The sequence below is a fragment of the Stenella coeruleoalba genome (assembly GCF_951394435.1).
Source record: "Stenella coeruleoalba genome assembly, chromosome: 8".
Taxonomy (NCBI): Eukaryota; Metazoa; Chordata; class Mammalia; order Artiodactyla; family Delphinidae; genus Stenella; species Stenella coeruleoalba.
This window is the reverse complement of record NC_137154.1, coordinates 1,275,189-1,286,465: the sequence shown is the minus strand read 5'-3', so window position 1 is coordinate 1,286,465 and position 11,277 is coordinate 1,275,189. Positions and strand designations below refer to the sequence as shown.

Genomic DNA, 11,277 nt, shown 5'->3' with positions numbered 1-11,277 from the left:
AAAAACTGATCGGGAGTACCTGCGGCCGAGACCTCCCTCCCTTCCCGCCCCCTCCCCCCGCCACAGCATCCTTTGAGATTTGGGGCCTGGTGGGGACGATGCGGTGCCGGGTTACACAGGAAGGAGGGCCTAGGGTGACCCGGGCAGGGCCAGGCCAGGTGCTGCTCTGGGGAGGGGTACTGGGGGGTGGGAGGGCTGTGGACACCTGGAGAGGGAGGATGAGGGTGGCTGGAGCTTCCAGAGGGGGTACCTGGGAGATTCCCAGGGTGAAGGAAGAGTGGGAGGGACAGGGGCGCCCCTGGAGGGAGCAGGGGGAGGGGGAGGATGGAGCAGGGCGCCCTGCACAACCGCGCGCCTGGGGCGGGGAAGGACCCGCGGCTCCGGGGACGTCGCCCGGCTAAGGTGTCCAGGGGGTGGTCCCAGGCCCCATCCCCTTCTGCCCCGGCCGGGTCTCGGTAATTCCCGGGGGGTCAGGGCAGGACCCGACTGGGACGGGCGGCGAGCGCATGCCCGCCCGCCGTGCGCGGGCCCGAGCCGGAGAGTCTGTTCCGGGCCCGGGGTCGCCCCGCCCCGGCCCCGCCCCGGCCCTGCCCCCGCGCCGCCGCCGGCGGCCCACGTGATCAGCCGGGGTGCAAACAAGCCGGTCAGCTGATCCATCCCGACTTGCGCCGTCATCCCGGCTATAAGCGCGCGACCTCTCGGACTGTCCGCTCCGACCGGGTCGCCGCCGCCATGCAGACCCCCTGCCTGCTGCTGCTGCTCGCCCTCGGCCTGCTGGCCGCGCCCGCCGCCGCGCTCGTCAGGTGAGCCCCGCAGCTCGCGCGCCCCGGTGACTCCCGGGCACCGCCTGAGCGCCCCGCGCGGCATGCGGCTCTGCCGCCCCCGCGGACTACTGCAGGGTCCACCCTCGGGCGGGGCGGGGGGACCCCTGCAGGTGCGGGGTCGCCCAGAGCCCCCGTCAGCCCCGCGACCCTTCCTCTCTACCACCATGGGGTCGGCCTTGGGGGGACCGGAGGAAGCAGGAGGGAGGGCGGCTGTGACTGGGCCGACCCAGCGTCCCCAGGACAGGCAGGGTGGGAGCCTGTACTCAGGGCCCGCTCTCGGGTGGAAGTCGGGAAACCGAGGGGTAGGCCCAGGAGCCCGCTGAGCCTGGGCAAGTCATTTTCCTGCCTGGGGTCGCCTTTACTAGATGTGAACTGGTTGTGGTCTCACCTGGTGTGTCCCATGAGATCTTACCATAGGTCCTGGGCCGGCTGGGAGACCCTCTGGACACCAGGAGACCCACACGTCCCGGAGTCAGAGGGAGTCGGCCTAAGGAGTGGGTCTGGGAGAACGGCCCAGCCGGCACCAGGCTGTGGGCGGCTCCCCCCACTCTGGGGCTGGGGCTTTGTCGCAGCAACACCAGCCGCCCCCAGTGAGGACCATGCCCTCCTCAGGCCTGGGGGGCTCCACTGGGCCCAGTGACTCCACGGACTATCGGGCCTGGTCCAGGGCTGTGCCGTGCTGTGTCAGCTAGGCGGAGGGTCCCCCACCCTCCCGGCCTTGCAAGGCAGCCTGCTCGCCCAGCAGGGGAGGGGTGCGGTGCGCCCACCCCTTCCTGCCCCCACCCTTGCCCCCCCACCCCCCGCGGGGCCTTTGTGCTCGGCAGGGGCAGGCATGCTTCCACCTCTGTTGTGGGCCTTTGCCTGTGGGCAGGTGGGTGAGGTCTCAGGGCTGCAGGAGCTGGCTGGGGCCAGAGCGGACCGAGCCTCGCCGAAGGGCTGGCTTGTGTGGGCGCCTGTGTGCGCTGTGGCCTGGGGGCGAGTAGTCCCAGCTGGAGCAGTTGTGGCGGAGCTCCTGCAGGCCTGAGCCTGCTCTGGCCTCAGCCCCAGGCCCTCCCCCGGGGGTGGACGGCAGTGGGGAAGGAAGCCTGGGGCCTCTTGGGGCAGCTGAACCCCAGCCCTTCACATCTCGCAATCCTATGGGACCGCAGGCACCTGTTTCCTTAGTTGCTGGAGGGCGTGTCCCTCCCTCCCCCCAGGCAAGAACCTCAGGCTTTTCCAGCCTCTCCGGTCTTAGGCAAGAGGTGAAAGGCCCATCTTCCTGGAGCACGCCCTTGGCCTGTGAGGAAGAGCCAGCTGTGACCTTGAACTCGAAGGTCCCCAGAGCTGGGAAGACATTTCATCCAGTAGCTCTGTTTGGTCTGGTGGCTCTCCTCTCCCACCTCCTGGGGTGGGTTCAGACCCCTGGGGAGCTGGGGATGGAGAAGGGCCCCTCACTCTGCTCCCTCCTGCTGGGTGGGCCACCCAGGCTGGCATGTGTGCTGGGAAGGGTGCTCCAGGCGGGGGCACTGGGGCTTGCGCGGAGGAAGGCAGGCCTGGAAGCCCCCGCCTCCAGGGTCCAGGCGCCAACCTTGCCCCCCTTCGGCCTGTGTGGGGAGAGAGCCGCTGGGCTCAGTGCGGCCTAGGGTGAGGACTGCAAGGAAACGGGGTCATGTGAGGGGGACTGGGGGGTGGGCAAGGAGGGCTTCTCGGAGCGGGTGGCCTGGAAGTCCCACCTGACAGGCAGGAGGTGGCCACCCCATAACTCAGATGGGTAAACTGGGACCATCTCAACGCGGGGTCTGCGTGGAGAGTGGCAGGTTTGGCCAGAGGGCCAGGCAAATGGGACTCCACGGAGGGCTTTGGGCAGACGTGACAGGTGACCACCGACACCCTCATAGCCCGCACTGGTCAGAAGAGACCAGAGCGGGCCCAGAGTAGGGACAGTGGGGTGCAGGTGTCTGGGGGGGGCGGTTGGGCCTCCAGCTTGGATGTGGGTGTGGGAGCCTCCAGGTGGGGTGGCAGCCAGCTGGCCCTGACGAGCCCGGACCCCTGTCTTGACAGGATTCCGCTGCACAAGTTCACATCCATCCGCCGGACCATGTCGGAAATGGGGGGCCCCATGGAAGACCTGATCGCCAAGGGCCCCATTTCAAAATACTCCCAGGGGGTGCCCACTGTGACCCAGGGGCCCATTCCTGAGATTCTCAAGAACTACATGGATGTGAGTTTTGGTGGGGGCGGGGGGGGTGCGGCCAGGGGCTGGGGGAGCGGGTTGACTACGGACGCAGTTGTAGACAGGGGCTGGCTCTTAAGTTCTGTGAGCCAGCGCGGATTTGGGTGAAATACTCGTGTTCTCAGCCCCAGTGGTTTTGGGGGCTTCGGCTGCATGGTATGGGGGAGGGGCTTCTGAGCCATGCCCTTCGCCATGGCTGCTGCCCACAACCCCCTCCAGACTGAGGGCTCTGACCTCCCGCATCCTCCCCAGCTCCCCTGCCCGCCCTGGTCCTCGTCCCGGGGGGCTGAGAGGGTTGACTTGCGCGGCCCTGGCACCTCCCTGGCGTCTCCCCCACGTACCGCCCCCGTCAGCTCAGAGCTGGGCCGGCGTCTTCATCCTGGCAGTCAGCCTGGGGGGAGCTGTGTCAGCCCCTACAGATGAGGGCGCTGGGCACGGCACGGAGGAGCCCAGGATCGGGCCCAGGCCTGCCCGAGAGTCTGTGGGTGGGGACCTGGGGGTCCCTGAGCTTGGATCGCCTGTGTGCCCAGGCGGCACTGACTGCCCTGGAGCTTCTGTGCTCTTGCCCATTCTGCTGGAAGGCCTGGGGCAACCTGTGGCCCAGTCCCTGGGCCCTACCTTCCTCTTCGGTCAGCGGCCAGCCCTTATGCCCACTGCCCGTTGAGGGGGAAACAGGCCCAGAGGTGGAACATTCTGGAAGCCAAACAGCAAGCTGGGGCCAGGTCCTGGGCCCCAGCCTGGTACCTCTGGGGCTGCCCAGGTGACATCCTCTTTGCAACCCCCGCCCCCGGGGTCTTGGGGAGCCAGCTCCTTGCTGCCATCCATCCTCTGGTCCACTTAGGGTTGGGACAGGTGGCCTTGCCCTCTGTCCTGCCTGGTTGGAGCCCCAGCCGTGCCAGGAAGCTGTGGCCTCACAGGCATGTGATCAGGCTGGTCAGAGGGGCCGTCTGCCTGGGGCCTGACGGACCAGTTCCTGGTTCCTGTCCCCCCAGCGCACATGCACGCGCACATGCACACGCACACATACACATACATTCACACACACACACACACACACACACGCGCACACACACGACGGAGATTTGCTGAGTCATTCTCTGACCCCCGTCCCCCCCCCTCCCCCAAGTCTGGCCACTTCTGTCGGGTCATGAGTCAGCGGCTGCCGAAGTGGCCGGCAAGAGACGACTGGAGGGGTTGGAGCCAGAATCCTGCAGCAACTGGTGGCCCAGCCTCCCTCCCTCCCTGGGGAAGGGAGTGCCCGGGAGGCAAGGCCCAGATGACTCCAGACGAAAACGCCCACGTCCTCTGACCTGCGAGAGGGCCAAAGACGGGGTTTCCCTGGGAGGCTCCAAGGGCCACGTGCCCCCTTCATGCTCACCTGAGCCCTTGGTCAGCACCTGGGCCTCCCCCGGGGCAGCCTCTGCTGCCCTGTGTGCAGGTGGGAACGCTGAGGCCCAGAGCAGTGAAGGCAGCATGGCTGGCAGTGAGGGATTCAGCCTGCGCCCTCGGCCACCTAGATCCCTCTGCCTGGGGGCCCTCCAGGCTTGGCCCCGTGGAACCTGAGGCCCCAGAGTCAGGCCCTGACTTGACCCCCACGCTGGGAGGAGGTCTTCCCTCCTGGGGCCCTGGACCCGTGAGTCACAGAGGGTCCTCAGGCAGGCGTCTCAACCCTCTCGCGACACTGACTCCACTGCTGGCTTTGGGGCTTTCCCGTGGGGTGGTCGTCCCCCAGCTCACATGCAGGCAGGACGGGGTGGTCCCCAGGGGCCCTGGAACCCGAAGTGCCCATGGGTACCAGGACCGAGGGCTCGGGAGGGGCAGGTGGGAGTGGGCAGCCGAGGCAGCAGATCTGACCCTGGGCCCCTCCCCTGGCCCGGGCCTTCTCTGGGCCCCGTGGGGAGGTGAGGCTGCCCCTTGCCCTAGCCCTGACAGACCCTACCTCCCACCCAGGCCCAGTACTATGGGGAGATCGGCATCGGGACGCCCCCGCAGTGCTTCACGGTGGTCTTCGACACCGGCTCTTCCAATCTGTGGGTCCCGTCTATCCACTGCAAACTGCTGGACATCGCCTGCTGTAAGTCAGCCTGTCCCACGCCTCTCCCTGGTGGCCAGAGGGAGACCGAGGGCTGGGCCCAGCCCCTGCCTGCCATGGACGCAGGAGGGTAGCGGCCCTGGGGAGGGGCATGCAGCCCTCCATCCCTCTCCCGCATGCGCTGTCCCCGCGGGCGCTAGGGCTCAGCTGTCCAGCCTCAGCCCACCTCCTCCAGTCCTGGGGCGTAACGGTGGGCAGGCACAGACCTCTGGTGGCCCTGTCCTGGCACCTTGTGGGCAGCTCGCAGCTCCCACCTCTCGGCCACACCAGACAGGCTTCCCTCCCTGGGGTCTCCACCCTTGCTCGCATCTGGGCTGGGACCGTGGGAGCCAAGGATGGAGCGAGCTGGGAGGGTGGTTGGTGGACGGGCTGCAGCAGGCGGCGGGGGTGCCCAGCGGGTCTGGTCGTGGCCCGGCGGGCAGCCTGACGGGCTCCCGGCCGGTGCAGGGACCCACCACAAGTACAACAGTGGCAAGTCCAGCACGTACGTGAAGAACGGCACATCCTTCGACATCCACTACGGCTCAGGCAGCCTGTCCGGGTACCTGAGCCAGGACACCGTGTCGGTGAGTGCGTCTCTGGGCCACTCCCCATGGAGGGGGGTTGCCCTCTGAACCCCAGGGCAGGGGTCTGTGCCAGCTCCCCAGAGGGGCTCTTTAGTTCGGGAGGCGAGCAGTGGTCAGCTGAGCGAGGGGCCTGGGGGTTCAGCTTGAGCAAAGGCCCAGAGGTGGGGAGCTCAGTGTGCTTGGTGGCGAGGAAGTGGTAGTGGGACGGGGACGGGGACGGGGTGGACGACAGCTGGGAGATCGGAAGGGGAAGTGGGCAGAGAGCCATTGAGGCACAGGTGTAAGAGTGCTGGGCAGGGCTCTGGGACCAGGACCCCCGTGGGTGGTTAGTGGTGAGGCCCCTGGCCACAGAGCCGGGTGGAAGAGCCGGTGGGAAGATGGGGTCCCGTGCTGACGTGTTGGCTTTGAGATGCCGTTGGGTGATGGGGTCAGGCATGGCCGGGGTTCCTGCAGCTGGAGCTGCTGGCAGAGGGGCACCTGCAGAGGATGCTGGGCGGGAGTGGGCAGCAGCCGGGGTGGCTGGGGGGCAGGGGGCGCCTGCAGGATGTGCCCACCTGCCCCGGGGAGGGCTGAGGGGCCCTTGTGGGCTCTGCCCGTGCCCCTGCGCCTCTCACGAGCTCTGGGGTGGAGCTGCTGGGGCCAGGCCGCAGGAGGGGCCCGGGTTGGGACTTGTAGAGGAAGAGGAGCAAAGCAGAAGATGGTCCCCTCGCAGCCCCCAGCCCCGGGAAGGCCGCGTACTGCAGTACTTGGATGGGGGAATGGCAGAGGCGTGGGGGGAGGGGCAGGGGCACTGTGGTTCCCTGTGGGCCACCCCTCCCCCTCCTTATTTGCCTGCCCAGGTTTATCTGCAGGGGCCCCTCCGCCACGTTCTCTCTGGGCCTGAGATGGGATGTCACCCAGCACGTTCCCCTCCTAGGTTCAGCCCCAAACAGCCATTTCTTCCCACATCCTGTGCTGTCTTTATCTGCAGCTCCTGGTGGCGGGGGGGGGGGGGGGGGGGGCGGGGCGGGGGGGCTGTGTGGCCTTGAGTCCTGGGTCGGGTCACGGGTTCCCCAAGGGCAGGAACAGGCCAGAAGGGAGAGCTGTGGGTGGGAAAGCCTGAGCTCACAACCCCACCCTCCCTCCTCCCTCCGTTTGCATCTATCCTTGAAATATTCCTGGCAGGGTGTGGGCCCCGCACCCCTGTTGTCCCCACCTGTGTCCGGCCGGGGTTGCCAGCCCTTTCTTCTGGGTCCTCTGCCCTTCTTGAGTCTCCTGTGGGCTACCTGACAGGCACCGACTGAGCTGGGCTTTGTAGCCGTGGCTGCCCTCGCAGGGACGGGAGGTGATGGGCTGCCCCGGGTCCAGCGTTGGGCTTGGCGGGCCGCGTGGCCCACTGACTCCTCCCCGCCGCCGTGGCCCTCAGGTGCCCTGCAAATCAGGGCTGTCGAGCCTGGGCAGCATCAAGGTGGAGAGGCAGACCTTCGGCGAGGCCACCAAGCAACCGGGCATCACCTTCATCGCAGCCAAGTTTGACGGCATCCTGGGCATGGCCTACCCCCGCATCTCCGTGAACGGCGTGGTGCCTGTCTTTGACAACCTGATGCAGCAGAAGCTGGTGGACAAGAACGTCTTCTCCTTCTACCTGAACAGGTGGGTTAGGGCGAGTCCCTGTCATGCTGGCCCTTCCCGTGGCCCCCGGCCAGGCGCTGGGTCACAGCTCCTGACCTCCGACTGCAGGATGGGTTGGCGCCCTCTCACAGACGGACAGGCAGCCCCTCCAGAAGGCTGTGTCTCACCGGGGTCTGGGATCTTGGAGAGCCAGAGCTGGGCCGGGGTCTTGGCAGGGTTCCCCCCCACGTCAGTCTGCCCACCATTCCCGGGCCTGGTGATGGGCAGATGTGGTCTTAGCCCCCGGGTCATTTTCGGCCCACAGGGGACCAGGCCACGAGCCTCAATCTGTGACAGGAGTTCTGGAGGCAAGAGGGCCAGGGTTTTCCTGCGGGGGTGACCTCGGGGAGGGCTTGGGGCGATGTCATGTGGGAGGCCTCCCCAGGGGTGCTGCTGGGGAGGGGGTCCTTGGGGAGGGGTCTCACTCTTCCAGTTCCCGGCCTCTTCCCAGGACGACAGTGCTGCGGGCCTCGAGAGGGAGCCCAGACGGGAGGGGGATGCAGCTGTGCTGAGGGTGAGGCTGCGGCAGGGCGTGGGCCGGGTGGCCGCTGCCCTGAGCTCTGCTCATGGTCACCGAGCCCTACGTGCCCCCCCCGGGGTCTGACCCCGGGCATTACTGGCGGAATTCCAGCGCAGAGCCCTCGGCCTGGCCTCTGTGGGAACTGCCTTCTGTCCTTTGCTGGGTCAGGGGCAAGTACTCAGCAGCTGCTTGGGGCCAGGCCACCTGCTGGATGCTGGGGTGCGGGTGAACGGTAGGGCCGTTCCCCTGAGTTCTTGGGTCCAGGGGAGGCAGACGAGGTGCAGTGGACCCGGGAGATTGGCCAGGCCTGGGACTGGGGACGGGTGGCCCAGCGCTATGACTCCCCGGGTGATGGGCTGAGGCAGGAAGTGGGCTTGCAAGGGCAGGGCTGAGGGTGCGGAGGGGCCCTGGAGGTGAGATCTGCTTTCCACACAATGGGTTTTGGAGGTGACGGAGGTGGAGGCCACAGTGGTGGCGGAAGCACAAGCTCAGCAAGGCGTTTCTGAGTGCTGGGGACAGCCGGGCAGACGTGCTGAGCTCAGAGTATTAATATAAGCGTAAATGAGAGGTGGGGAGAGTCAAAAGCTGAGATCCGAAGGGGGAGCGAGTCATGGAAGGATCTGGATGGAGGTCATCCTCGGGAGCAGCAGGTGCAAAGGGCCTGGGGCAGGAACAGCTGGCTCAGCTTCTCTCAGGGTTGCCGGCACCTACTGGAAGCCCTTGGTTTTTCTTCCAGGCAGGTAAGGTCCCTGCTCCTGGAGCTGTTAGCATTCATGTTCTCGTCTGCCTGCTGGCCTGACCCTGGCCGTCCTCAGCTGGCAGACCAGGAGCCCAGAGGCCCAAGCAGGATCTCTTCTGCTCAGGATGGGGCTTGGCCTGCGGTCCACACTGGTTGTAGGATCAGAGCCCCTCCCCCCTTCTGGATACTTCCACCCCTGCCCGCCCAGGAAGAGTCCTGCTCTGGGGCACCTGCTGAGATCGCTCCTCCCATTCCTGATTTCTGACCTGGTCCCAGCCTGTGCCTGTCCACCCAGTCCTCGGGCTGGACGCCTGGTGCAGGGGTGGGCAGGGCAGCAGACTCCCTCCCTCCCTCCTTCCCCCTCAGGGACCCAAATGCACAGCCCGGGGGTGAGCTGATGCTGGGCGGCACCGACCCCAAGTACTACAAAGGCTCGCTGATCTACCACAACGTCACACGCATGGCCTACTGGCAGGTCCACATGGACCAGTGAGTACTAGGTCGGGCCCCTCCCTTGGCTCCCCAGGGGGCGTGGCTTGTGGGGACCCCGCCCCCGGCCTCGCACTCAGCAGGGCCTTGTTGCGGTGGAGGGGGGCCGGGCAGGGTGGGCCTGGACCCTGTGTCCCGCCAGCCCTAGGTGCTCTGGGCACCTTCTGGTGCCCAGCCGAGCTCTCGTACCCGGGCTCCAGCCAGTGTCCCCTCGTCCACAGGCTGCCTAGGGGACTGTTAACCCTGCTCTTGGCTTCTCCAGCCGCCTCCCTTCCCCTCCCCTCCCACCCAACTCTGCTTGGGCTGAGTCCTGCAGTGGGGGCGGGGTCTCCAGGTGGCCCTGGGAGGGGACTCACACCACCTCGCTGCAGGGTAGACGTGGGCAGCAGCCTGACCTTGTGTAAGGGGGGCTGTGAGGCCATCGTGGACACGGGCACCTCCCTCATCGTGGGCCCCGTGGAGGAGGTGCGGGAGCTGCAGAAAGCCATCGGGGCCGTGCCGCTGATCCAGGGCGAGGTGAGCAGGCGGCGGGGCCGGGTGGGGAGGACGGGCACCCCGGGCCGCCGTGCCCCTCCCCCTGCACATGCAGCGTCTCCTCGTCCCCCCTTAGTACATGATCCCCTGCGAGAAGGTGTCCAGCCTGCCCAAGGTCACCGTGAAGCTGGGGGCTAAAGACTACACGCTGTCCCCAGAGGACTACACGCTCAAGGTGAGCTGGGGGCTGGGGGCGTGGGGCGGAGCACACCCAAGGGCGCGGCCTGGGTGCTGACCTCCGTTGGCCGTCACAGGTGTCGCAGGCTGGGAGGACCATGTGCCTAAGCGGCTTCATGGGCATGGACATCCCCCCGCCCGGCGGGCCGCTCTGGATCCTGGGCGACGTGTTCATCGGCCGCTACTATGCCGTGTTCGACCGCGACCAGAACCGGGTGGGCCTGGCCGAGGCTGCCAGGCCATAGCTGGCTCCCCGCCCGCTGGCAGAGTCCGGAGGAGGGTCGAGGAGGAGAAGGCCTCAGCCCTGCCCTCCCGGCCACCCCACCCCGCCACACACTCACACTCACACTCGCACTCACAGCACAGCTCTCTGGAGGCTGCCCGGGTTCCCTTCTGTGGTTTCCCCCTCCCTGGTTTCGGAAAAGCTGCCTGCTTGTCTGTCTGTCTGCTGGAGGGGCGGGTGGGGGGCGGAGCCAGTGGGTGGCTGTGGTGCACAGGCTCCGTTCTCTAACCTGGAAGACCCAGCTCGCTGGGCGCTGTGCATCCTAGGACCCCCAGCCCCGGGGTAGTTCCCTCCCCAGCCTGCACCTCGGGGGCCTGGCCACCCGGTACCGCCCAGCGCCAGGCTGCACTCTCAGTCGCCCCTCCGTGCAGCTGGGGCCCGGCGCCCTGCACTGCGGCCCCCACCCGTCTGCCCTAGACCCGGCAAGGAAGGGGCCAGCTGAGGCCTGAGGATGAGCTGGAAGGAGCTGGCAGGGGTGGCAGGGGACAAAAGCTAGTCCTGTGAGGCCTCGGTGGGGTCATCCTGGGGCTTGACTCCGTTGTGGAGGACATTGAGGGTGTTCTCTGGCCTGGGGATGGGGTAGGAGGGGAGGGGGCTGGTGCCGGGCTTCCCTGCGGCTGCCCCCTTCTTGAGTTGCTGGGAGCAAAGTTGGCATGAAAATAAAATCCGTCTAGGCCTCTTACTGTGTGTCGGCGTGTTTTGTGCTTGGTGGGGAGGGTGGTGGGGAAGGAGCTGGTGTGGCAGATGCCCTGCTGTCACTTCAGAGGGAGGGCTGACCCAGCTACCCTGGGGTGCACCTCTGGGGTTGCCCTGGGCCTGGCTCACAGACCCAGACCCCAAGACTTTCGCCTCCTGCCCAGCCTCGTGGCCAAGACGCCACTGGTGGGGGACTGGCTTGTATGGGGGCCTGGAGCAGTGATCAGCAGGGCGGGGCACAGCACAGGGCTTCTTACGCGAGTACCTTCATGGAGGCACGGTTTTCAGGTCCAGGTGAGTGTCCTCCATGTTTCCTTGGATGTTCCACCAGCAGTGGGGCCCGGCAGTGTTCCCTGATCCCCCTGCACACATGATTCCGGCCTAGGAAAGAGGCCTGATGAGGCTGGTGCCACCTGGGCAGCCCACCTCTCATCTGGGCCTCTTCAACAGCCCCTGGAAGCCGTATCTCTGTGTGTGAGCCATGCCGATGCTGGA

At 67.1% G+C, this 11,277-nt stretch overlaps 1 protein-coding gene across 1 annotated transcript; it reads left to right on the top strand.

Annotated features, from left to right (window-relative positions):
* Window positions 1-621: 621 nt before the first annotated feature.
* On the top strand, window positions 622-10,759 carry CTSD (cathepsin D). Its single transcript, XM_079928192.1, has 9 exons — window positions 622-803; window positions 2,865-3,024; window positions 4,987-5,110; window positions 5,576-5,694; window positions 7,100-7,326; window positions 8,970-9,092; window positions 9,464-9,608; window positions 9,703-9,801; window positions 9,881-10,759. Exons 1-9 carry the CDS (start codon window positions 733-735, stop codon window positions 10,046-10,048), a joined length of 1,236 nt encoding a protein of 411 aa, XP_079784318.1. The 5' UTR covers window positions 622-732; the 3' UTR covers window positions 10,049-10,759.
* Window positions 10,760-11,277: the final 518 nt, after the last annotated feature.

Excerpts from the sequence above, each read along its gene's own strand:
- CTSD (XM_079928192.1), top strand. The coding sequence starts at position 733 with ATGCAGACCCCCTGCCTGCTGCTGCTGCTCGCCCTCGGCCTGCTGGCC. Across the intron at positions 5,695-7,099 it reads TGAGCCAGGACACCGTGTCG|GTGCCCTGCAAATCAGGGCT; the intron begins GTGAGTGCGTCT and ends CGTGGCCCTCAG. Across the intron at positions 9,802-9,880 it reads CAGAGGACTACACGCTCAAG|GTGTCGCAGGCTGGGAGGAC; the intron begins GTGAGCTGGGGG and ends TGGCCGTCACAG.